This window comes from Lygodium microphyllum, chromosome 9 (assembly GCF_053477565.2).
Source record: "Lygodium microphyllum isolate KBCC chromosome 9, Lygodium_microphyllum_v1.1.10, whole genome shotgun sequence".
NCBI classification, from domain to species: Eukaryota; Viridiplantae; Streptophyta; class Polypodiopsida; order Schizaeales; family Lygodiaceae; genus Lygodium; species Lygodium microphyllum.
Window position 1 is genome coordinate 161,141,120 of NC_141143.1, and position 26,540 is coordinate 161,167,659.

Genomic DNA, 26,540 nt, shown 5'->3' on the forward strand with positions numbered 1-26,540 from the left:
CATGGTATGTACTTTTGCCCTCATCCCAAGCGTTTGCCAGAACATCGGTTGCAACCAAGGAGGGTACAATAAGTGACACCACCTAGAGAGAGGCTTGTTCCATCAGATCCAGAGCCTCCACCACAGGTTCAAGTTCTCCAGCATCCTCGACCACTTGCAGAGGTGCCGCCCTTGCCTATCGAGCCGCCAGAAAATCGTGGCATTAGGATGATCAATTTGAATGAGAGTAATGTCAAAGGAAATGCCAAAGTAGCAGAGGTTGAAGCAATGCCCGTGACAAAAGCCCGTAGAATTGAGAGGATGGAGCCTACACTACCAGAGGAGGTTGAAAATATGAAAAAGGAGACAGAGTCTTCAAAGGCTGCAAAGACACACAGCAGTAAAAAGAGGAGGGCTCGCTTATGCCAACGCATTGAGCCAGATGATTTTTCCCTGGGTAAAGGTACTAAAGCTTATGATTTGCTTACTGATGTGAGGGATCAAGGACCAAAAATTTCATTGTCATAATTACTACATCTATCTCCAACAATACGACGACAATGGTCAAAGATGGTAAGCATTAGACCCATGAAGAATAGACATGTGAATGCAATCCATGCTAGAAAGATGAAAGATATTGTGTCTCTAGTGGAAGCCGAAATCAATGGGCAGAGAGTATCAAAGACATATGTGGATGGAGGTGCAAAGATTTATGTCATGACGGAAAAGTTTATGCATCACTTGGGATTAGAGGTAACTGAAACTACTGAATTTGGGGCCAAAATGGCTAACAATGTAGTAGTAAATTGTTTGGGAGTTATAAAGAAAGTCAAGGTAAAGGTATGTGGAGTGCAATTGGAGGTTGACATGTATCTGATGCCAATGAAGGGGGATGGCTATCCACTCATTCTCGGGCGACCATGGCTAATGGGAATGAAAGCCCAACAAGATTTGGAGACAAGGGCTTTAGAGCTAAGGCTACAGAAGGGGCTACAAAAAAAATGGAATAGCACTATCTACAACACGAAGGAGGGCCAACAGGAGGATCTTGTGTTAAAGACCACCGCTGATTAATAGAGTTCCAACGAGGATTGGTCATCTACAACAGAGAGGGGAGAAGTCTTTTAATGAGGAGAAAGAAACCTCTCTAGAAGTGATGGGGATTACATTAACGCAGCAGCTTCCAAAAGTCAAAAAGGAGGGGTTAGAAAAAATGTTGGCTAAGAATCTATTAGTTGAAGAGAAGGCAGCTTCCAAAAGTCAAAAATGGAAGTGGTGATAAAACACTTTGCACTTTTTATTTTTAATTATGAACACATCACATGTATGACAGCAGTACAACATCACATTAATCTAAAAGAGGGAGCAAAGCCAGTGGTGCAGCGACTACGACGGTTGAGAGTAGTTCAACAAAACGCTCATTGAGGTGCAGCGACTTTTGAAGGCAGATTTCATCTATCCAGTAGGGGACTCAGAGTGGGTTTCACATGTAGTGGTGACACTCAAGAACAATGGCAAATGAAAGATTTGTGTGGACTACAAGCTGCTAAATGCTGCAACAAAGAGATATCACTTTCCTCTTCCCTTTCAGGATGAAATACTCAACGAGGTGGCCGGACATGAGAGATACACTATTTGTGATGGGTATTCAAGTTATTTCCAGATTCGAATAGCTGAGGAGGATCAACAGAAAACCACCTTCATCACACCTTAGGGGTGTTTTGCTTACAAAGTAATGCCATTTGGATTAACAAATGTCCCAACTACCTTTCAGAGATTCATAAATTATGTCTTCTGGCCATATTTAAGAAAGTCCATCAAGGTCTTTATTGATGATTTTTGTATTTATAGCTCTAAGGCTCTATATTTAGCAAAGGTAGATGAAGCTTTCAACTGCCTCACACAAATGGAAGGGTAGTTAAACCATTAGAAGTGTCGCATTGGCGAAAGCAGTGTAACTTTATTAGGGCATGTCGTAAATGAGAGAGACATTGAAGCGGATCCAAACAAAGTTAAGGCTGTCACCATCTTCTGTCAAGCAACTAACCTCTTTCATTTAGAAGGTGCGACATATGGAGCGATTTATTCATCTCCTCTCCCAATTAGTATTTCCACTGCAACAGTTAACCCACTTTGAGGAGCTCCTATGGAGTGACGAAATTGAAAGGTGCTTTCACGAGGTGAAAAAGACTCTCAACACCCTTCCTATAATTTTATATCCTTGCTGGGATCGAGAGTTTTTTGTCAACATGATTTTTGGGAAAGATGCTTTACGAGCAGCACTAATATAAAAGGATGCTAAAACTGGCTTGATGAGACCGATTTACTTTTCTAGCAGAGTAGTGACAGCATCAAAACAAGGATACAAGATGGTGGAGGTGATGGTTTTGTCTCTAATGTTTACTGTAAGAAAGTTTCGTCATTATCTTCTCCCTAGGTCATTCACAGTGATCACGACAGAAGAGCATTTTTCCTATGCCTTACAGCACATGGATGTTTCAGCCAAAATTGCTAAGTGGAAGATAGAACTCCAAGAGTTTGACTACACCTTCAAGGTGGAGGACTCTACTCGGGCCTGCCTAGCTGATCTATCAACCCATAGATGCCATCAAAAGAAGAAAAAAGAGAAGGAAAAGTTAAAAGAGCAGACATCTCCTCTTGAAGACCTGCCACGAGTGGAGAATGCCCATGCCCTCTACTTCGATGGAGCCTACAAGCGTATTAAAGACAGAGCGGCTGCAGGAATAGTGATATTCAGTCCTGAAGGTGACATACTTTATGGAGAAGGTATCAGCTTGGAGGATGTCCATTCTAACAATGAGGCAGAATATCAAACCTTGCTTTTAGGTTTGAGGTGGTGTCTCTCATATGGTGTCACTTGACTTAATGTTTTTGGGGATTCTATGCTAATTATTAAGCAAATGAAAGGAATTTGGACTTGTAAAAATGATAACTTAGTGGTGAAAATTAGGAAAGCTAAAACTCTCATGAGGAAGCTACAGAAAGCCCAAATCTATTTTGTGCCAAGGTGCACAAACGGCAAACAGATGCTCTAGCAGCTGAAAAGTTGAAAGAGGTAATGGTGAGCATCATTGCAATAAAGCTTTCCTTTTTTCAAGGTAAGTTTTAACCACAAGATGTACTTTATTTTCTTGAGCATGGTGAGGCACCTACACATATGAGTAAGAGTGAGAACAGGTGGCTGGCTACTAAGGCCACTAAATACTGCTTGATAAATGATGTATTGTATTGCAAAGGAAAGGATACAGTGCTTAGAAGGTGCCAACAGCAAAGGAGATTATGGATGTGATTAAGAGCTGCTATGAGGGGGTTTATGGCAGGCATTTTGCTCAAGAAATAACCAACAGAAAGATTTTCCAACCCGGTTTTGTGTGGTCTGGTCTGCATTCAGATGTACAACATTGGTACCGCACTTCTGATGATTGCCAAAAGGCCGGACCAAGAAAGCTAGTGCATGAGGAACAAAATCCCATAATTACATATGGCCCATTTGAGAAATGGGGGATTGATGCAATAGGGCCACTCCCACAAACTCAGTCTAGCAAGGAACACATCATAATGGGTGTGGACTACATGACGAGGTGGGCAAAGGCTTCAGCAACTAGTAGGATCACAGTCCAATAAGTGGGAAAATTTGTGTTTGAAAACATTTTTTGCAGGTTTGGCACACCTTTGAAAATTATCTCTGACCAGGGTCCTGGTTTTAGGGCCAATCTAGTGGGGGAGCTAATGGAAAGGCTAAAAATCAAGCGCATGCATTCTACTCTCTACTACCCACAGTGTAATGGTTTGGTCGAAAAAGTGAATGGGCTGATTTGTAAGATAATTACCAAGCAAGTACACATACACTCCAAGCACTAGGATAAAAAATTGAGTGTAGCTCTTTGGGCCTATAGAACTTCATTTAGAACCTCACTTGGCTATACTCCATTTCACCTCGTCTATGGCAAAGAGGCTTTGCTTCCTATAGAGGTGAAACTCACCAGCTTACGTGTTTTAATAGTCGGTCGAGAGAAAAATCAAGATAAGAAGTTAGAGGAAAGGATCTTGGATCTAGAGAGGCTAGAGTTAGATAGAGAAGCAGCAATCCAACACTATTCCATGCAGACTGAAGAGAGGAGGAAGACATTTAATAAGAAGCTGACTAGCAAACACATAAGGGAAGGATCACTTATACTATGCTATGATAACCGCTTTGATAACAGAAAGGATACTAAACTTGTGTTCAAGTGAGAAGGGCCATTCATAATCATAAGGAGATATCCAAATGGCAGCTATAAGCTAGGTTACATGGATGGGAGGGTTCAAAAGACAAGGGTAAATGGATGGCGACTCAAGCCTTATTTTCAAAGAAATATGGACACTTTGGAGCAGTTATTTAACAAAGAGCCACCAATGAGGGGGTGTAGTCCTTCTTGCTTTATTGGACTATCATTAGTAAGCTAGAGGCATCAATGCCTCTAGCCCTTAAAGGGAAGGACTAATGATCCGGGTTTTTTACAAACCGGATTTCTACCACAAAATTTGGCCAAAACCCCCTATCAAGAGTCTTACCATATCACTTTGGATTTACTCTTCAAGCACTAGATATGCTATATTGCTTCTCGATTATGATAACTCTAGCAAATGGGGGGAACAAGTTCTTAGAAGGGATGTCAATGTAAAGGATAAAAGGGATAGTTATCTTAGTGAAGATGAAAATGGATTACACCTAGGAGTTGAGTGAGTACATAGATTTTTCAAAGAACTAGCCTCCAACTATACATGGATTCCGCCTACATCACTAAGATTTGGAATCTATCACCATCATTAGAGGACACCTCACCCTAGTACATAAGTCAATATCTACATCATGGTGTCATTTGAATCTTACACAAAAGCTTACAAGCATGGACCCCGTCTTCCATAAACTTATATGTATTTATATATATATAAGGAACTAAAGTCAAAGCATGTTTTGAAAGCCGTTTTTAATAATCTCAATAACTCCCAAGGGAAAGAGAATTTCAAGAAAAATTTCATATCGCCCGATCGGTCTTGACCTAGTCTACAAAGTTACAGAAGAAACTTTTTTCAGATTCTTCACCGATTTGAAGTTATGAAGACGCTGACTGTTGGCTACATGCAATTTTCTTCTCTCTTTCACCACATTAACTTTCCATTCTATCCTTCTTGTAAATATACTATAATAATATACTTTAGGCACCTGCCTCTTGTAATCTAGCTCTCTTTCTCTAGCTTGTCTACCACCACCCTTGGCTTTTTGCATAATGACCAAGGTGGGGACTTGTCCCATCCACTATTCTCCATATTTTCAAAGATGCCATACATCATCTAGGATTATGTTAATCAAGAAGATTAGCTTAATCTAATCCCTCATGGAGGCTATACAAGGAGCCTATGGAGAAATAAAGAAATAGAATGACAATGACAAGCACATGAGAGCACTCTAGAATACCCTCATACTAGTCCATCTCTTTGAGGTAAGCTATGAGTGAGTCTCTTTTATTATGTACCAGAATGCCAAGCTTTCTCTAGCTCTTCTCCTCTTGTCTTCCTCTCTTCTCATATTCTCATTTCATGAATATTTAATGAAAAGCTTTCTCTATCTCTTCTCAACTCTCTCTCTCTCTCTCTCTCTCTCTCTCTCTCTCTCTCTCATATCCTAATATGGTGTTTAGTACATATATTCTCTCGTGAAATTCTGTCTTGGTTCTTTCCCTTCTCTTTGAGAAAAGGGATATCCTAGCCCATCCTCCCTTTGGCTAGGTGGTGCCCCTCTTTATTTCTCTTAGTGAGGATCAGAGGCTGGGTGGGTAAGAAACAACCCATTCATCTTTTCAGCCCTCAACATGTGCTAAACAACCTCGCACATTTGATTAATAACTTAATCAAATGTTATTAACAAGATTAAAGCATCTTAAAATTTCACATCTTCGTGATAGCTCACCATTAGCTTATATGGTAAAGGTTGTTAAGAATGTTGAGCCCACTTCTTTTGAGGATGTTGTTAGTTCTCATTGGGATCCAACAATGGATAAAAAGATGGCTACATAGATTTGGAATCTAGTACCATTGCCTAAGGGCAAGAAAGCTATTGACTATAAGTAGGCCTATAAAGTTACGTATAATGCAAATGGTTCTATTAGCAAGTATAAGGCTAGGCTAGTTGCAAAAGGCTATGCTCAAATATATAGCATAGATTATGAGGAGACATTTAGTCCAATTACTAGGATGGCAACTATTAGATGTGTAATTCCTTTCGCAACAGCCAAAGATTGAAGTCTGCAACAAATGGATGTAAAAAATGTCTTCTTATGCGGTGAATTGCAAGAAGAGGTGTATATGGAGCAGCCAATAGGTCATAAGGATTTTGAAAAAGTTTAAGATGAAGGAATTGGGTGAGCTATGGTACTTTCTTGATATTGAGATGATTAGATATAATGATGGTATATGGCTATCCCAAAGGCAGTATGGCTTGGATATGTTGTCCTAGTATAGTATGACAATATATAAGCCTCTTTCACTGCTGTTAAAGCAAAATGTGAAGTTGAGTGCTGATATTGGGGATGAGATAGAAGACTCTCAAGAGGATAGTAGGGAGTTTAATTTAAATGTTTATCACAAGGCGAGACTTGAGTTATATTGTTGACCTTGTCAACCAGTTTATGAAGATCATAAGGGAGCCTCATTTGGATGCAGTTAGACGCATATTGATATATCTAAAGTCCACTTTGTATTATGAATTTTTTAATGAAGCAAGTAAGAGTATATAGGTGTTTGGATAGAGAGATGCAAATTGAGCTAAAGCATGTTTCACAGAAGATCTACCAATAGATTCATACTTTCTCTTGCTAGTGCAACAGTTATGTGGAGCAGCAAAAAGCTATCTACAGTTGCTTTATCGAGAGTACAAAGGCTAAGTACTGGGATATTGGTATGGCAGCATGTGAGATGGTATGGCTACAAAAGTTATTGGGTGATTTGGATGTGTGGAGAGGTGGTCCAGTTGACATTCACTAGGACAGCCTGAACAACATAGAGTTAACTAGGAATCCAGTGCTCCTTGCTAGGACAAAACACATTGAGATACATTACCATTTTGTGAGAGAGAAGGTCCCTGCAAAAGAGATTGACTTCGCATATATCAACACATAGGATCAAATAGCTGACATTTTCCCAAAGGCATTGGGTGCAAAGAAACTTCAAAAATTTTGAATCTTACTTGAAGTTGCAGAGATACAATTGAGTTTGAGAGAGTGTGTTAAGATAGCAAGCTCAACATATGCCAACATTGATAATGGACCGCCTGGTTAGATGGATTTGCGCGTCTAAACTTAGCATGTCAGTGGTCATTATCATCTATACATTGCTCGTCGATTAGTATAGTTAGTTATACAGTATTTGACTTAGTAGGCCACTTTTCTTTATGTTGTATCTTATCTATACTTTATATACATTTTATTATGTGTAACAAAAAAAGAAATCAGCAAGAAAGCGTATTGACCTTGCTCTCTCTTCTTGCGTTCTTAAGTGACCTTCTCCTTACGTCTATGGTGTGTGTTTGGCGCAACAACTCAAGCAAGTCTCCCTACCATATGATTCATGACACTATAAGCCTTTGGAGGTTGCATAGGTGGTTGTCTTAGCAAATCATATAGCTATCTCCCATAGTCAAGCCAAGCATCTTGGGATGGAATCCGTATGGAGGGCCCTCTTTTATGAAACATCTTCCATGCACTCTTGCTATCCCATTCCAAAAATAGCTAATATATCACTACCTTTCCTTTCGCCAAGTAGTCTCGCTGCTGCTTTTGCATAAGACATTTCAAAAATGTTCTTTCTTAATGATGTGTTCGAGTGCCTAGCTCCACTTTGTTGGGTGTAAAGGCCCTTTACGTTCTCTCATGTGTATATATTACTTCACATATGTGAACCCACCCTAACAGGTGTCACTGTACCGTACCCTAAGTATACATACATTCTTTTATTCTTTGTGTGTACCACATTGGTATACACCTATCTGTCGACTCACTCTCACACTATCACACTGTTCAATACTGTTGAGCACCTTGATTATTGTGCATGCTCTCTCTCTCCGCTTCTGCTTTTGATTGTGCTCATCGATCTGGTATCAAAGCCATTGATTCACAAATAGTCACAATCGCTCCACAGGTACTAGTTGTGATCAGAAATAGTCATCTGGCCAAGCTGCAGAAGCGATGGTGCACTTGAAGGTGCATGTGGACAGACTCACAGCCTAACTAGCTTCGCAACAGATGCTGACTAGCTTCGTGACAGATGCAAAAGGGGCAAACTCAATCGACGAGCGGGCGACAATCACTATTAACAAGGCCGTTGTTAGACAGTCGGGCAGCATGCAATCAACTCACAGCAGACCAAGCGGACCAATCTACACGTCGCAACACTTTACGGCATGTCAAGCGACTCGATAGGCATGCGTCACGACGAAAGACTGACGTGTGACACTTGACAAGCCGTCACGCCACACGAGACCTAAACTCAAGTCTACTTATCAGAATACAACTCCTATCAATCAGATACATCTCATGCAGAAGTTGGTCAACTTGAAGCTTGATGAGTCCAAGTCTGCCTTAAAGCATTTGAATGCCTTCACTGGTATTTTGAGTCAATTACAAGATGCAGGTTTGCCACCTTTTGATCCTAAATTGAGGGCTATATTCTTGCTCATGACCTTGCCAGATTCATGGGAAGCATTAGATGTGCCATTGAGCAATAACCCCAACTTGACATTTGATGGTGTGTGTAGTTCAATTCTAAATGAAAAGATTATATGCAAGAAGGCAAGTGGGAAAAACAATGAATCAACCTATAATGTAAGAGGAAGAATTGAAAAAAGATAAAAATGCTACAAATAAAAATAAAAATCGCAGCAAAAGCAAGGAAAAACAATAACATGTAACTTGTTATCAATGTGGTCGCAAAGGGCATAAAAAGCCCGATTGGAGGTACTTTAAAAACGAACAAAAACGCAAGAAGCAGGCTAATACAAAAGGCAAAAAGAATGACAAGGATGGCACCTCTACCCCAAAAGAGATAGAAAAAGTAAATGTGGTATCTAGTGTTGTTATTGAGGAAATAGAAGATGATAAAGATATTGATTTGCTGGTTGCATTTTCAAATCCGCTTGCCATGACAATGGAGGACATGTATATCACTAAAACAAATGTGATAGATGCTTTGTCATCAGCTCATGATTGTTTGTCACAATTGTGGATTGTTGAAAGCGGTGCGTCTTTTCATGTAACTCCATCTTTGGAGTGTTTTTCTACTTAGGCAGAAGGTAATCTTGGAAAAGTCTACCTTGGCAACAATCATGCATGTGATATTGAAGGAATGGGCACCATACACCTGGCTCTAGAAAATGGTCAAGAATTGATTCTTCATGATATTAGGTATATACCTAGTATATCAAGAAGAGCTTGCTTTCTGTTAGGCAACTAGACAGTAAAGGTTACTTCACTACTTTTGGTGGTGGTATGTGGAAAATAAAGAAAGGATCTATACTAGTCACTAGAGGTGGTAAAAAGAGGAGACTCTATTATCTCTACTGCAAGGCGCTTCCTAGAAAGTTTGTTGTAGTTATTGAAGTACAGTCACACTTAGAGTTAAGGCATAAGCGTCTTGGACATATGAGCCAAAAGGGTTTACAGGCACTCTCTTCACTTCAAAGAGTTGATGTGAAAAGCTCAAGGCTTGACTTTTCTGATGATTGTGTTTTTGGTAAACATGTAAACAGTCCCTACTCTCATGGAGCCTCTAGGAAGGCATGTATCTTGGATTTAGTTCATTCTCATGTTTGCACCATGCAAATACAAACTCATAGTGGTTTTCCTTATTTAGTGTCTTTTATTGATGACCATTCTAGAAAGCTATAGGTCTACTTGCTTAAGCAAAAAAGTGAGGCATTGAATGCTTGTAAAAGGTTTTATACATTGCTTAATACTCAAAAACGCTTAAAGTTAAAATGCATAAGAACAGATAATGGGAAAGAGTATGTGTCCAAAGAATTTCATACGTTTTGTGATGACAATGGGATTAAACAAGAGCTTAGAGCTCCTTACAATCCGTCATCTAGTGGTGTGGTTGAGTGAATGAATCACAAGTTATGTGAGAAGATTCGGTGCATGCTGTCCACAGCTAATCTCTCGCAATCGTTTTGGGGAGAGGCACTTAAAACCGCGGTGCAAATTTCCAACCGATCTCCACATCGTGCGCTTGAAAGTGGCATCCCTAAAGAGGTTTGGTCTAGCAACCTTCTTCATATGACCACTTAAGAGTCTTTGGCTGCGAATGCTATGTACATGTACCTATGATAGCAGAACCAAACTTGACATGAAATCTCATAGAGGCATCTTAATGAGTTATGGAGATGAAGGTGAAATGGGCTATCGAGTTTAGGTTCCAAGAATAAAAAGGGTGCTACGCAGCCGGGATGTGGTATTCAATGAGTCAAAGCTACTGAAAAATGTCACATCTAATGACAGACAAAAAGAAAGTTAAATTTCAACATGATCACTTACTTGAGCAGCCATCAACCACTGAAAATTCAGCTCCTTTTGATGCTGATTATGACAATCATCGTATCATTATTGAGCCAGATGAAAACGGGCAGCAAGGGGATGCTGAACATCAGCTTGAGCACCAAAATCAGCGTGCTGAAAATGAATTACAACAGTTTGAGATTGTATTACAGCAACCTGAACATGCAGTGCAGCAGCCAAACAATGAGGTCATTGACACTCCCTTGGATGTGGATCCATAACCTGATAACACAGATCATTGGGTAAGAAGGTCTACACGTGTCAAAAGACCTATAGAAAGATTTTATCCTTCTTTGGACAGCATTTTGCTCACAAAAGAAGGTGAGTCTCTTACGTATAAAGAGGCCTTATCATGTGAGTTAAAGAAAAAGTGGGAGCTAGCCATGAAAGAAGAAATGAAGTCATTGTATAAGAATGATACTTGGGATTTGGTTACATTGCCCAAGGATAGAAAAGCCATTCTTAAAAAATGAGTCTATAAAATCAAATGTGTCGATAGCAAACCCAAATACAAGGCCATACTTGTGGCTAAGGGCTATACACAAAAGGAGGGCATTCATTTTCAGGAAGTGTTTCTTACTGTTATCAAACCGACCATTCTTCGAGTGTTATTTGCCATTGTAGCATCTATGGATCTTAAACTTGATCAGATGGATGTTAGAACTGCATTTCTGCATGGTGATCTGGAAGAAGAGATGTACATGAAATAGCTTGAAGGCTTTGTTATACATGAAAAGGAGCATTTGGTATGTAAGCTTAAGAGAAGCTTGCATGGTTTGAAACAAGGTCCTAGACAATGGTATAAAAAGTTTGACGAATTCAAGCTCTCACATGGATTTAAAAGGAGCAGTGCAGATCACTGCTTATATATTAAGAAGGCTGATGATAGAAGCCTTATTATACTTGTGCTTTATGTGGATGATATGCTTATTGCTGGTAAGTATAAAAGCCTGATTAATGCATTGAAAAGGCAACTGAATTCAACCTTTTCTATGAGAAATTTGGGTGCAATTGAACATATTTTGGGCATGCCTGTAACACGAGATAGAGAGCAACAACTCTTATTTCTCTCATAAGAAAAGTACATCAGCAAAGTACTTGATCGTTTTTTCTATGGCTGATGCTAAGCCTCTTGGTGTACCTTTTCCACCTTATCTTAAGCTTAGCAAAGCAAATTGCCCAAAAGATGATAAATCAGCTAGTACTATGAAAGGTGTTCCGTATGCTTCAGCTTGTGGTTCACTCATGTATGCTATGGTTGCCACTAGACCTGACATTGCTTATGCAGTGGGAGTTATAAGCAGGTTCATGTTAAATCCTGGCAAAGCACATTGGGAAGCAATGAAATGTATCTTACGGTGCCTTAAGGGTACACAGAAAATGTATTTGCTATGGCAAGGGTACATTAGACTTGTAGGGGTATTGTGATGTAAACCTAGCAAGTGACTTGGATACTCGCAAGTCTACTAGCAGGTATATATTTACCTTGACGGATGGCGCAGTTTCTTGGTGCTCTAGATTGCAAAAGATAATAGCACTCTCTACCACAGAGGCTGAATATATTTCAGCCACTAAAGCTTCAAAAGAAGCAATTTGGCTTGCTCGTTTAGTCAAGGATTTTGGGCTGCCCACCAAAACACCTATACTTAGATGTGATAGCTAGAGCATTGTATGCCTGGATAAAAATGCCATGTTTCATGCACGTACCAAACATATTGATGTTTGGTATCATTTTATCAAACAAGTTCTAGATGATGGCCTAGTCACCCTGACTAAGATCAAATCACAAGATAACCCTGTAGATGTTCTCACTAAAAGTCTTCCAAAGGCTCCACATGAGCATTGCATCAAACTTGTGGTAGTTGACTCCGGACCTTTAGATGGGAGGTTGTTGGGTGTAAAGGCCCTTTATGGGCTCTCCCATGTATATATAACTCCACACATGTGAACCCACCCTAACGGGTGTAAGTGTACCGTACCCTAAGTATAAATCCATTCTTTTAATCTTTGTGTGTACCACACTAGTACACACCTATCCATCGACTCACTCTCACACTATCTCACTGTTCAGCACTGTTGAGCACCTCGACTATTTTGCCTGCTCTCTCTCTCCACTTCTACTTCTGCTTCTGCTCGTGCTCATCACACTTCTCTCTATAAGCAATTCCAAGTAACTCTATACTCATCATCATAAAAGCTCTTGTGGGAAGTAATGGAGCGTCTAGCTCCACATCGGAGTAAGGTGTATGGGAATGCATACATGGTTGATCAATGTATGGCCTCTGCTAGGTCCCTCGTACAGTTCTCCAATGATTTGCTCAAGTTCAATGCATCTAAACTAGTTCGCAAAGAGCTACCATAGATTGGTAGGTGTCTTCTATAAAGTAGTATTTGGGATGTTTGGAAAGGCATGGTGTTCCATGTTTCATATGAGCACAAAAGTCAAAATAGCATGATGTGCTGCAATGCCAATTAGTCTCTTAGATACCTTAAAGTTTTGGATATCTGGTGTCAACGCTGGTGAGCCTATCAAGTAGTCCAAAGTACTTGCCTCTCCTTTGGGATTTCAACATGTCAAAGTGTCAGGATCCTGGCCATTGTCGTAGACCATTAAAGATAGCTAGTCTATGTGCACTTCTCAAAGCCAATAGATGTGTCCCACAGGTACTCACTTCTTTATCCTGGGCTCTTCTATGTAGACCTATTTTATCTATGTCAATCTCTTTTGAATATGGCATTATCATGCATATAAAAATCATTGTCTATCTCTAGTTTGTGCATTGAAAACTCCCACTAATAATATGTCTCCAACACTAGCATTTCTTATAAAATCCTCGTAATGTACATCAAATGGAGATCCATCTCGTGTGACATAGGTCGAGTTTGCAAGAGGAAAATAACATATTGCAATAAATATATCCCGTAGTCTTCTTGCATGTATCCTAATCCGTAAGCATCATGCATCATCATCTCTCCTATTACCCATATCTCTTTGATGTCTCCCCTATGGCTACACCTCTATAACCCCTATTGGTTTTGGATTTTCTAGCTATTACCCATATCTCTTTGATGTCTCCCCTATGGCTACACCTCTAGAACCCCTATTGGTTTTGGATTTTCTAGCTACTAGACTAAACGCACTTTCCCACATGTATCCATGCACGCCTAGTAGTTAGCTATCTTTACACTAGTGTGTTTCTGTGTACATGGCTATGTCTATGTTTCGCAAGCTAATGCAGTCCTTTTGTCAGTGATCATGACCCCATTTCTATAACCAACCCACTGTTCCTCTTTGCAAGCATCCAATACTTTGGACATTTGTTCTATCTAATGTGCTACTTGTGTTGGGATAAGATCTCATCTAAATAAATCTTCTCACCTTTGAGGACTCTCCTCTTAGAGAGGAAGGCCTTTTTTATCTTTATGTCCCCAAAGCAAAGGATTAGAGCCTTGGACTTGGAGTCCTCATTCCCCACCCTCCAAGCACTAACTATATGTACATCTAAAGCCCCAGTTTTATCGGCAAGTGTCTTAGCATCTTCCTGTGAGCTAATCTTCTCCTCCCATCCTACTACCTGTACATGTAGTACCCTAGTTCGTCTCTTCACAAAAGAGAGAGAGAGAGAGAGAGAGAGAGAGAGAGAGAGAGAGAGAGATTTCTCCGTATTGAAACTCTTACTCAAAGCTCACAAATGATGAGAAAAGTAGTTCCCCTAAAAATTTCTATGTCCATTGTCCACATCCCAAGTCTCTATCTATGACCCAAGCTATTGCCCCCATGTGACTACCATAATCCCTATTATGCCGTGAAAGTCCATCCTCAAGGCTCTCCTGTCAATCTCTTGAGCTCTATGACAATCCCATATACAATGCCTTTACATCTCCTCTGACTTTTTGCATTTCGTGCATGCCACTAGGGCCTTGCTATAACCAAGCCATGTGCCAATGGCCAAACTCCTATGAGATGCTGATTCCTATGAGCTACCAGCAATAGAAAGAAAGAAATCTTCACAGACCTAAAGCTGTTACCTAGCCTCCTCCAAAAGTCTGCCAAGAAGGGATTTAAGATACCATATCTATGCAATGATGAGTGGCTGATGGCTCTATTGTGATCCTCCCCATTTAATCCTCCTCCCCAAGCTGCTGGCATAGCTAAAGACGGCTACATCCCATGATCTATGAAGTAATGGGTCTCTCAAAAACCACTCTTCTAAATCCCATTGTAACCTCTATATGTGCTTCCTCTCATAGGCACGTGTCTCCATCCATCAATCAAACAAGTGGCTGGCCTAGGTCATGTACCATCTCCTCTCACAATGTACCACTATGTCAATCCTGTCTCTAAACCAGCCCATGAACTCTACCCGATATAAGTCCTCACTCTGAAGTCAGCTGTCCACCACAAGAATGAAAATCTTATCCTTCCTAGTCTTAATGACCCCAAGGCCAATGTTCCTTATATGGAAGAGAGCTATCCAAACCGAAGAGATGGTATATATCAGTCCTCTACTCAGTGTCTTTACCATAACTTGTGCACCTCTGAGACCCTATTTGCCCTTGGATCTTCCTCAAAAGCTTCTAAAAAGCAAACCACTATCTCACTAAGAAAGTGACCTCCATATAGAATCTCCCCAGAGAAAGAGGAGTTCTCTATCCACAATTGTGGCTAAACTCTGATCTTAAGTAGTGATTAAAGACAATAGGCTGCCTACTCTAGTGTTCATTTGTGGAATGAAAAGGAAATTTCTTATTGGTCATATCCCGTTGGGTTGAAGATTAAGCTCAGTACATTTGGATGAAGCATGAAGGTTTTGTTCCCATTTCGCAACTAGAAAAAGATTCCCAAGAACATATGAAAGACAAATCTCCATGCTTTGATGATGCTAGCTGCAAATCAGACCTCAAAACTCTTGCCTAGGTGTCGAGCCCTAACCTCCTGACAATTCCAATTAGACTACCATGGTACTCCAAGTATAGGTGTAGTAGATTATAAACTCGATAAAAATAATTTCTTTGAACTTTGAAGGCTTCTTATTTGGAAGAAGAACCCTAGTGATAAGCTTAACCAATCAAGCTCTATTCTAGCTATATCAATCTACGATTCCCAAGCCACTTCTCTAGGCTAATATATATCGAGCCACTTTTTGCCCGAGCCGGCAAGCTCCTGTCTCATTATTCATGTTGACCAAATAAAACTCCTAGGAAGGCTCTTCACTTGGCCAATGCTCAATAAGAAGTAGAATACCACATGGTTGGGAGAACATGATTCGCAACCACCACTCTCGCTGCTAAAGACAACCTCGCAGAGCTCCAATATAGAGGCTTTTGTCTAATGCTCATGAGAAGAGGTGCATCTTACTCCGCTACAATAATAACAGTTGCCATATGACATCCAACATATCTTATAGTGGCCCTAGGGGAACTTAGGTGAAGTGCTCATGAGGTCTCCAGCATGGTTGTCTAATCTCACACATCCAAAAGCCATAAGACATGTGTCAATTGATTAGAGCACCACATGCTCTACTAAAGATCTCCACGGCTACAACAAAGGCCCTAAAGTTGCTCTCACCTATCTAAATATACTATTGTATCATTTGCAAGACCTACATCAAGCAACTCTTCAAATTTACAATGGGCAACCTGATGTCCCTAATGCCAATAGATATGCCTCACAAAAGGAACTCATGGCCTCTATTAAAAAGAAAAACACAAAGGGAGCTAATGAGCGTCCACGCCTCACTTATCTTTGAATGCTGAATCTCTCCCCTCCAGCCCCATCGACAAAGATCTAGCTATGGGCTCAAGTATGGAAGTTTGTGACTCTCTGACCCACTGCTTTGGATGAAACCAGCCTTCCTGGACAAAGATCATGGTGCTTTACTTGATCAACCAAGAACTTACAACAAGCAACAAATTCATAAAATAAATGATAATTTCAAAATTCAGCACTTAACCACTTTGGGGTAGATTGCAATCAAGAAATTGAAACGAGCCAACACCCCAATTTGCCCCAAAACATCGGCAGCCCTTGCGCTATTTCTTTTCTTTTCACAGTATTTCAAAATCTTGTTGTGGTTGTCCTTTGTAACCAACAACTAAAAAAATCCAGTTTGCCCTTTGATTCCACAATCACAAAGGCCCAAATTGAATTCACTCCAATTACATGCAAATTAGCCCTGCAGCACACCTTTATCTGCTGCCCATTGACCAAATTCACATCCGCAATCTTCACAGAACACCGAGGCATGCATGCATGAATCCCCATACAGCCATGCAAACCCTGAAACTTGCATGGTTATAGAGTAGAATCAGGAAATTCCCAACCCACAACACTTCAGGTCCAAATTGACACTCAAAGCTGCAATTTTCGTTGTCAAATTTAGCAAGCGTCTAACCAAGATAAGAGACAAGATCTTTGATTTTCATCCCTAAAACAATGATTGAGAAGCATCAATTCCAAGCCTAAAATAGTTACTAGCATCATGAATCCTCAATTACCCCTTGTTTCTGAATGCTTGGGGAATCAGATTGACTCTTCATTAGAGACTATTGCTCTACTTTCAATATCCATTTGAGGTACGACTCGCTCTTGAAACTATCATTGGTCTCTCCAACTACCTCATCTCTGGTCCATCTAAGACAAAGGATTGAGAGTCATTGTATCATACCAGCAAACTGTTTGATTATTCACTCATTCATTCATTCATCACTCTGATTTCTTAAGTTCTACAACTTCCATTATTTTTGTCCTATACATCTAGTGCTCTATCTTTGTTTAAGCATTTCCTTACCAGGTCCTAATTCCCAGAACATGCTAGAGCGATGGACTCCCAGAAGGTAAAGATGTTCTCCAAGATTTTGTGCTCTTGAAGAAAACCAAATTGGATGGTGTAGATAGCGTCTGGCATCAAGGGGGCCACCCAACTTAAGACCGATCTTTGCAAGGATCTTATCAAAAATTCCAAGCAAACTGATCAGTCTCCACTAGGTAATCTCCAATCCGTCCTCCCCCCCCCCCCCCCAAAGAAAACACCTTCTCCCAAAAACAAAAACCCTCAGGAATGAGATGTATATATCCCTTCGATGGTCCCTATGGCATGTCTCCTGATGTCCCATGATCACCTGAAAAGATACAATGAAGCCTATAATCATAAGATCTCAATAGCTCAAGACAAAAGACTTATGCAATCCATCATCTCCTAGATAGTCATTGGTTGAGGCAAGACCAAATGTGCCTTCTCAAACTTATCTTTTTGTGGGGAGAGCCATTAGATGCATGCTCATCCTGTCAATGGCCACCCTCCTAGTGCTCTACCATATGGACTCTCTGTTTCTCTCATAACCAAGGGCTCTGGTTGTGGATCCTAGGCTCTAGCACCCAAAACTAGGAGACACATTAATGATTCAAATTCTCCAATAAATGTCTCTCATGAATCCAACCCCTCATGATAACCTATCATACTCAAAAACATGTAGATGAAACTAAACCTTAGTCCCATTCCCAAAACCCTAGAGTATAAATCTTAAAAAAGATTCCAGTAATTTCACTGATTGATTGGCATATTCCTCATCAAAAGCACAATTCTAGACTCTCATTTGTACAAGGCTCAAGCATCCCTCATGATAACCTATCACACTCAAAAACCTGCTGCTGAAACTAAACCTTAGTCCCATTCCCAAAATTATAAAGTATCAATCTTAACAAAAGTTCCACTAACTTAGTAGATTGACAGGTATATTCTTCATGAAAAGCACAACTCTAGACTAACCTTACACTCTCTATTACCCCTCATTTGTACAAGGTTCAAGCATAGAAGCATGGCTGGCTATATTACATTTGTCCTTTTCGAAGGCTTGAGATTTGTCTTAAAGACCTTATTGCACTACCTATGGGACTAACACAACTCCATAAGGTATAAATGAGAGCCCTCGAGTTGGTCTTCCATGGCTCAGTAAACACCAGATAGTTGTAAAGAAATACTAAAACACAAAATACAAACACAACTGCACAACAAAGCACAGACTGATAAAGAACTCAGTAAAGTTAGGGTAACTCAGAGACAATGAACATTGAAGATGAATCAATAAATACAATGCTCACTACAACAAACACACTATGCAGGGAAGTACCAAACCTCAAACTCTCATGTCTCTGACAGACCAAGGCAAAGGGCATTAGCTAGAGAGTGTGCCGTACTCTATACAGATCCGGACTTGCAGCAAAGAGCCTCCAAATGTGTTCGACAGCAGCAGATGCACATCAAGAGAATCTGGATCAGGCTGAACAAGACTGGGACAGCTCAAACAGTGGGCAGTAGCCAGAGAAGTGCCTGAAGGAAGCAGGTGACAGGCTTGAAACAGTAAATGCAGCATTGTACTGTTCTGATGATAATGCCAACTGGCTGCAAGCTGAAAACAGAGACAGGAACAAATCTGGCAGCAGCAACCATAGCCTAGGAAGGGTGTCTCACAATGGACAAAGGCTCGAAATCATTCACCAGCAGTTGAAGAGTGACACTGATCAGCAAACACAAAGATGGGGAGCTGCAAACTGTTGCCAGCAGATGGAGGGCTAAGTTTTGTCTTTTGGCAAGCTCAGCTAGCCGGGTCCACTCTGTCACTTAACCATATTAATGTAAGGTAGTCCTAGCTAACTTTGGTCTTTTGGCAAGCTCGGCTAACCAGGTCCACCCTGTTTTGAATCACCCTGTCAAGAATCCAACTATTTGCCCTTCACCTTAGTGAGCCCAACTCCTAGCAGAGTCCACTCTGTTTGGAATCAAACCACTTTCCCTTACTTTAGTGAGCCCACCTGCTTAAACAGTCACCCCAACACTTATAGAGAATGGAATTGTCACCTTCGAGAGCCCAGAAAAGAACTTTTCCAATTATCACTCTGAGACTTCAGTTGCTAGTACTTCTATAATATATGTGCACTCAAGAAGAGGAGGCCTTTCCTTCAGGCCTCAAAATCGTAAGTAAAGAATGATCCTCAGGCCTCCTCTACCTCTTGCTCCAGCCAAGAAACCCCTCTTCCCTAAGCAGCTCAGTTGGTGGCACTTCCTTTCCAACTACACCTACAACGTTCATAAGTATGTGCCAGGTGAGGAGAACTAGATTGCAGAAGCTCTAAGCGCATGTTGACATGTCTCTCAAATTTCTTCAGATCAATCTGATCATTTTGTTGATATAAACGAGTTATAAGAATAGTGCACTTTTGTTCAACAACTGCACCAGTACTGTATGCCTAAGAATTATTACCACCTCAAAGATGGTCGACTCATGCTACAAGTAGTTGTCTGATAAGTAGAACTAGGTGCCACAAGATTTAAGCATGTGCCACCATGTCTCTAGTATCTCTTCAGCCAATCAGATTCCTTTGTTCACGGAAGGCATTAACCGGAAGCATGAAGATTTTGTCACAGCTATGCCACGCCCATAAGTGTCTGTCTTAGAACTACGAACTCAGAGATGGCTGACTCATATCCAGGGGCCACTTATGTGACAAGACAATCACCCTGCTAATTGTACAGAAAAATGTCAGCACAGAACCAAATACAAGAATTCAAGATTGAAGGGGAAAATCAGAGGTTGAAGTCAAACAATGTATATGTATTACATATGATAATTGTGTAACGATGAGGATGGAAGTGGAAAAAGGATGCAATCATTTGATGGAGAAGTTTTGACAGATTCTACTAGACTAATTAGGGATGAATCTTTCAAGAAACAGGGAAACACCAATTACACGGAACATATGAGCAAGTGAGAAAATCTTACACCTAGACCAATGCCCCCAACTTGGCCATGGCAAGAAACAATCAAATGAAGTGTTCATGTTCACACAATGATCCAGACTGACTTGCACTCCACAAAGAAAGATCAAAAGATCATGTCACTACTCCAACATAGTTTTTATTTACGGCAGGCTTCCATCTTAAGAATTGCCCTCTGTAGATTTGAATAAGTTTGATGTAAACTCACAAGGGAAAAATTAATGTACCTTGTCCGCTTTGACTCTCACAGCCTCACTGAATTCAAGTAGAAATGATTTCACAACATCTGGAGAAGCAGCCATTGTGGGTGCCAATGTAAATTCTGCAAATGAATTGTAACCCGAAATCTACACAACAAAAACAAAGAATTTATGATCCAATCAACTGGTCCATGAAAATCATCATTCAGGCTTAAGCATATATAAGAAAGATTGTACAAACCTCAAAAGAAAACAAGTCCCTTATTTTTGGGCAAGAAGCATGAATGCTCACAGAGACAACTAATCAAATTATTAAGTAGCACATGAAAAAATCCTCCATGAGCAATTCCAAACAATTATTTGCACATGGAGTCCATACAATCGTAGAAAACTCGACCTCAAGCAAGCAGCCCATGCACCGTCAATTGGATGTGGTCGATAACAACTTGCACCACATCTGGAAGGCCCACCTATAGCTGCAATACTTTGCTTCGAGAGAGAAAGAGAGAGTTGGGCCTTGAAAGATTCAAGAATCAAGAGAAAGAGAGGCTTGGGGTGGGGAAGAGAGAGATAGAGGGAGAGAGAGAGAGAGAGAAGCTTCATGAATCATGATCATTTAGTAAATTATAATACGAAGCTTAAAAGGTTATGAAAGTAACAACTTTAAAAAGAGAGTGTCTACCTTAATGATGGCTTCTCGAATGGAGTGGTAGATGAACCTACCCATCATTTTCCTCCCCCCCCCTTGCGAGTGTCTACATCCCATAAAAATTATGTGCCAAGTCGACATGAAACAAGTATATTGATGCTGCCATGTTTATTACGATCACTCCATCTATTGGGGAGAATGGAGTAACCATACTTTGTCCATACGGCCCAAATATGACAGAGGGCTCTATCAATCCTTTCCTTCTCTTCATCAATCTTCTTGGTCCTCATGTCATTGTAGGTGACACCAATCCATCCTTCTTATGGACCTACATCTGCAATTTCTTTTACAATCTTCTTCCATTGCTCTTGCTTTAGGATATTCAATGCAAGATTGCACTCAATCACATAGCTGCAATCTCAATGTCCTCTAAAAAAGGCAACCAACCCACACATAACCGAGGGCTTGAGAGAGAGAATCGCCTCTTTGGTGCCACATGAGTCTCCATTGTTTGCCTTTCGCCGGAACGCGGATGTGGAGTCGTCACCACCAATGATGGAGGTATCAATCGAAGATAAGCCTACACTCAAGGCTTCCCCATGAGTGCCCATACATATTGGTGCCAAAGTCCCACTTCTCTTCCTCTAGTGGATTCCCCCTCTCATCTTGGCAAGAATCTATAGACTTGGTGGGCAATTGGGTAGCCAACATGTACCCATTGTTCAATGCCCTAGCTACCTTCGGGTGTGATGCCTCACGATATTGCAAGCTAAGCTATGCTTTGCAGTCCCTCTTGGGTTACAATCTTTGGTCCTCAATTAATCATCTAAAGAAACTTATGTCACAACCTCTTAGGAGGGATAACATAGTGGCAAACCTTTTGGGTAATATTGCACCTTAGGAGAAGCATTTGGAATCTTTCAAAAGATTCCATTGAAAAATACTTGAATTTAGTAGTTTTTTTTTGAAACACCACTTTTTTGACACTATCATTGTTGGAAGTGATAACAAACACGCTTTTTTTTTTATCCTTATTTTTTAAAAGATCTCAAAAATGCATACATTCAAACCATTTTGTAGATTTTAACATATGAAGTGGTCAAAACTTTATAGTAAGATGACATATTTCCAATCATTTCAAAAGTCTTTAACTTAATTTGAAAATACAATTTTAGATATTTATAGATTCAGCCCTTCAATAAGAAATATGAGCTAAAAATTGCATTACAAACTTAAACCATTCAATTAGCTCTTGAAAACAGCCCCAAACAATTACCAAACTTTCATTAAAATTACCGAACTTTCCTAGGGAGTATGTGAATCCCATAAGCCAAAGCTTAATTTCGGAGGTTCACACATATCTATAAATAGAATGCTGCCTTTCCACGCAATCTATCCTGTTTGCATATTCTCCACCCACCAATTGGCACCCAATCTCCATTGTTGTTTACACCCCTCCCTAACAAATATCTCGGTCTGTGGTACAGGCAGCCCTTCTCCAGCTTGAGGCGCCCACAGCAGTTGTCACCATCAGCCCTATTGTGCTCCGGAGCCATTAGAACCTAGCATTTGCAGCTGCATGCTGCACTATGATCAGCCAAGGCATCATCCCCGCAAACTATCGCCAATTTAGCAGCCAGAGAAATGCATCTACAGCTGTTTGCTGCTGCCCAGCACCTGCCACTTCCCAGGAGTAGTTGCCTTTGCAGTCACCCCTGCATTTGCAGCCAGATCTGCATTTTTATGATGCTGGCCTGGCATTCTTCTCTTTTTGCAAGCTGCCCTGCTGCCACTATCTTTGATCAGCCTGATTTGAACAAGTTAATCACCTTGATCTGCGTTTACAGCTGCTCATCACTTAAAAAGGCTGCCTGATGTGCTTTGGGATCCATTCAATGCATGACATACTCTCCAAATCATCTCTTTGCCCTTGTCGTTTAGAGACATAGGAGTTCAAGGTTTCGTATTCACTCTGCATAGTGTGTTTACTGTAAAGAAAAATACCCTAATACAGAAACATAAACAGAAACCGTACGACAAAGCACAGACTGATAAAAAGAACACAGTTAGGGTTAGGGTTAGAGCAACTTAGAGACAATGAACACAATGAATAAATGAAACGATATGACTACTAATAATACGATGCTCATGCAGCAAACACACTATGCAGTGAATGAATACTGAACCTCGAACTCCTGTATCTCAAGGATCAGGGCAGGGGTAATGAGCTAGAGAGTGTGTCGTACTCCAAACGGATCCTGAATCGCAGCAAGGCAGCCTTCGGATGTCGAACACCAGCAAATGCAACAATGAGAAGCTGGATCTGATGCAAACAGCAGTGAGGAGAGAGAAAGACTAAAAACGGAGCTTGCAAGAGAGAAACTAAAAATGCAAGCAAGACAGCCTACAGGAGAGAGAAAGACTAAAAATGGAGCTTGCAGGAGAGAGAAAGACTAAAAACGCAAGCAGGACAACCTGCAAGAGAGAGAAAGATTGTAGCGACTGCAAACAGGAGAGAGAAAACTATCAGGGCGGCAGTTGGAGCCTACAAACGCAGCAGTTTGCTCGCGTGGCTGTACGACAACAATGCAAATAAACAGTAGTCAGTCGCCGAGCAGAAACAGCAGCAATCAGCATATGGAGGGCTGGAAAGACGCGCCAGACTGTAGGGAATAGTGATGGACAGCAAGGGCTAAGATGTCCTCCTTGACCGGGGTGTGGGCAGCAAGCTGGTAACACCTGAAACCTGCAAAAACGAAATTGTGAAAGAGTGGAGGGCTGGCTGCCAATTTATAGAAAATTAGGGTTCTAGATCCTCTCCCACTTAACTTTCTTGATCCGCTCCCCATTTTAGGGCTTTGGCTAAAATAAGCCTAAAATAAGCATGTTTTGGGGCTGTTTAAGCGGCTAAGTGCATTTCTTAGCACAATACCCCCTCTTAGGCCCAAAATAGAGCGAGAAAAGTAGGTCAGCCTAAATTTTGATTTACCCTAAGGTATCCCACCCCAAAGCAGCCAGGGCATCGGACAAAAGGTACACGTCGGCTGCCCAATGGCCTACCAAGACTACAGAGGCAATGGATATCTTACCAAGGGAGCCCAAGTGATCACCCCAGATAGGTTAGGGCATCAGACCAAGGGTGCTCCTCGGCTGTCCAAGGGCCTACCAAGGCCTACAAAGGCAGATGGAATCAACAATGGATTTTTTTTTTTAAATGTTTTGAAAATACATAAGTAATATAGGGACAACGGCCGATTAAGTGATAGATAGGAAAAGATAAAGAGAGTTTTAAGCCCAAGTTATTCACAAAACTAGCAAGCCAATCCCTTGCACTGACAAGGATAAGTGCCTAAGGATGATAAAAGTGAGTATATGTGCCAATCATGTGTTGAATATGTGAGAGGCAAAAAAAACGGTGGGCTTAGCAAGATAAGCAAAGCAAGCAAGTAAGCAAGGGTAGGGAAACTACCTTTAGGAGAACTGCCATGTGTTATGCTACGAATATGGTGGATCCTAGAGTCAACCACTCCAAAAGACCGAAAAGGGATAAATGCGCACAGATGCATGTTGACATGAACAAAATGCCAATACATAGGGTAGTGCAAAGGGAGATGAAACATGTCATGCTCATGCAATATGCTATGCAACGGTGCCACTAGGACAGTGCCCTCGCAGGGGAAGTGTTCACTTGTCCAAGTATCCTTTTATAATCAGGTCATCCTGATAGTGCAAATGAAGTTACAAATGCCCATAATACAATACAAAAGAATAAGTGAATGTAATGTCTAAAAAACTGTAAGAATCATCACTGTCACGATCAAGAGTAGGAGCCGCCTCCTCTCAAACTGGAAGGGAAAGCAAGAGCAAAGCCCTCTCTCCCCATCAAGCTGAAGAAGTAGGGGAGGGTGTATCCAAGCCGATCTTGGGTAGCAAGTACTGAAGAACCGGCCGGTTGACCGCTTTGGTCAAGATATCTGCAAAAATTATCTGATGAAGGCACAAACTCTAGGTGAATAGTGTCTAGCTCAACCTGCTCTCTAGAAAAGTAAAAGTGGACTCCCACATGCCGTGTCCGTAGTGTGATGATCAGATTGCCCGCAAGGGCAATGGCACTCTGGTTGTCACAGTAGACAATTGTGGAAGAGTCACAGGAAAAATGAAGCACCACCAGTAAACTCCTCAGATAGATGGCCTCGCTAATGCCATCAAAGAGAGTCCGATACTCAGCCTCGGCCGTGGAAGCCGCCACCGTCTCTTGCCTACGGCTGGACCACGAAATGGGAGTTGTGCGTCCAAGTAAAAAGGTAGCCGCCATGGGAATGCCGGGTGTCAGGATCTCCTGCCTAATCAAAATCAGTGTACCCCTGCAAACATAAACGAGAACCATATGTCAAGCCATAAGAAAAAGTACACCGCAAATAATGCAATACACGAAGACATGCAATCCAATGTGACATCCTAGGTGCTGTGAAATACTGACTGAGTATACTAACTAAGTAAACTAAATCTGGCCTACTATGAATTAACCAAAGAAATTTTCCTATAACAGAACGATAGGTGTGTGCAAAGAAGGGCTATCCTAGGGTATCCCTCTCGTCAAAAACAACATCCCGTCTAACGATCACCTTGAACAAACGATAAGATTTCGCTTCAGAGGAATATCCCACAAAAATAAGGAGATCAGTTCAGGGAGTACGCTTACATATCTTGTCATCAAGCGTACGTGTATACACACGACACCCAAAGACTCTGAAATGGGAAATAACAAGCCGAGAGCCAAAAAATGCCTCATACAGGGTCTTCTGAGGAAGAGCTGCAGTCAGGCACCGGTTAAGGATGTACACCGAAGTGTTAACAGCCTCGCAAAGGCGCTCAGAAAGCTCTGCTGCGAACAGCAAAGAGCATGTCATTTCCATGACTATGCGGTTACTACGCTCTACGACTTCATTCTGAGAGGGGGAGTTGGTAGAGGTGAGCTGGCGAGAAATGCCATGCTTCTGTAGAAACTCAGAAAATTTGTGGGAGATAAACTCACCACCGCTATCACTCCTCATGCACTCGACACGACGACCAACCTGGTTATGAACCAGTAGCACCCAAGCAAAAAAATATGTGAAAGCATCTAACTTATGCTTGAGGAAGTACACCCACATGTATCGAGAATGATCATCCACTATCAAAAAGAAGTACAACGCGTCGTTCAAAGCAGCAGTGGATGTCGGCCCACAAAGATCAACGTGAAGCAGTCTAAGAGGATCCTCAGCTCTATGTGTAGACTGCTGAGGAAATGGGGTAAGGTGTTGCTTCTCGAGCTGATAGGCTTTACAGA

General features: G+C 41.1%; 1 protein-coding gene across 3 annotated transcripts in view; it reads right to left on the reverse strand.

The window, feature by feature from the left end:
• The window catches only part of LOC148031806 (Zincin-like metalloproteases family protein), a 164,119-nt gene that overhangs the window by 65,172 nt on the left and 72,407 nt on the right, over nt 1-26,540 (reverse strand). For all 3 annotated transcript variants that reach the window (XM_087685474.1, XM_087685475.1, XM_087685476.1), the window contains exon 9: nt 20,590-20,709. In XM_087685474.1, the coding sequence (XP_087541600.1) occupies nt 20,590-20,709 (120 nt within the window). The remainder of the gene's footprint in view (nt 1-20,589; nt 20,710-26,540) is intronic.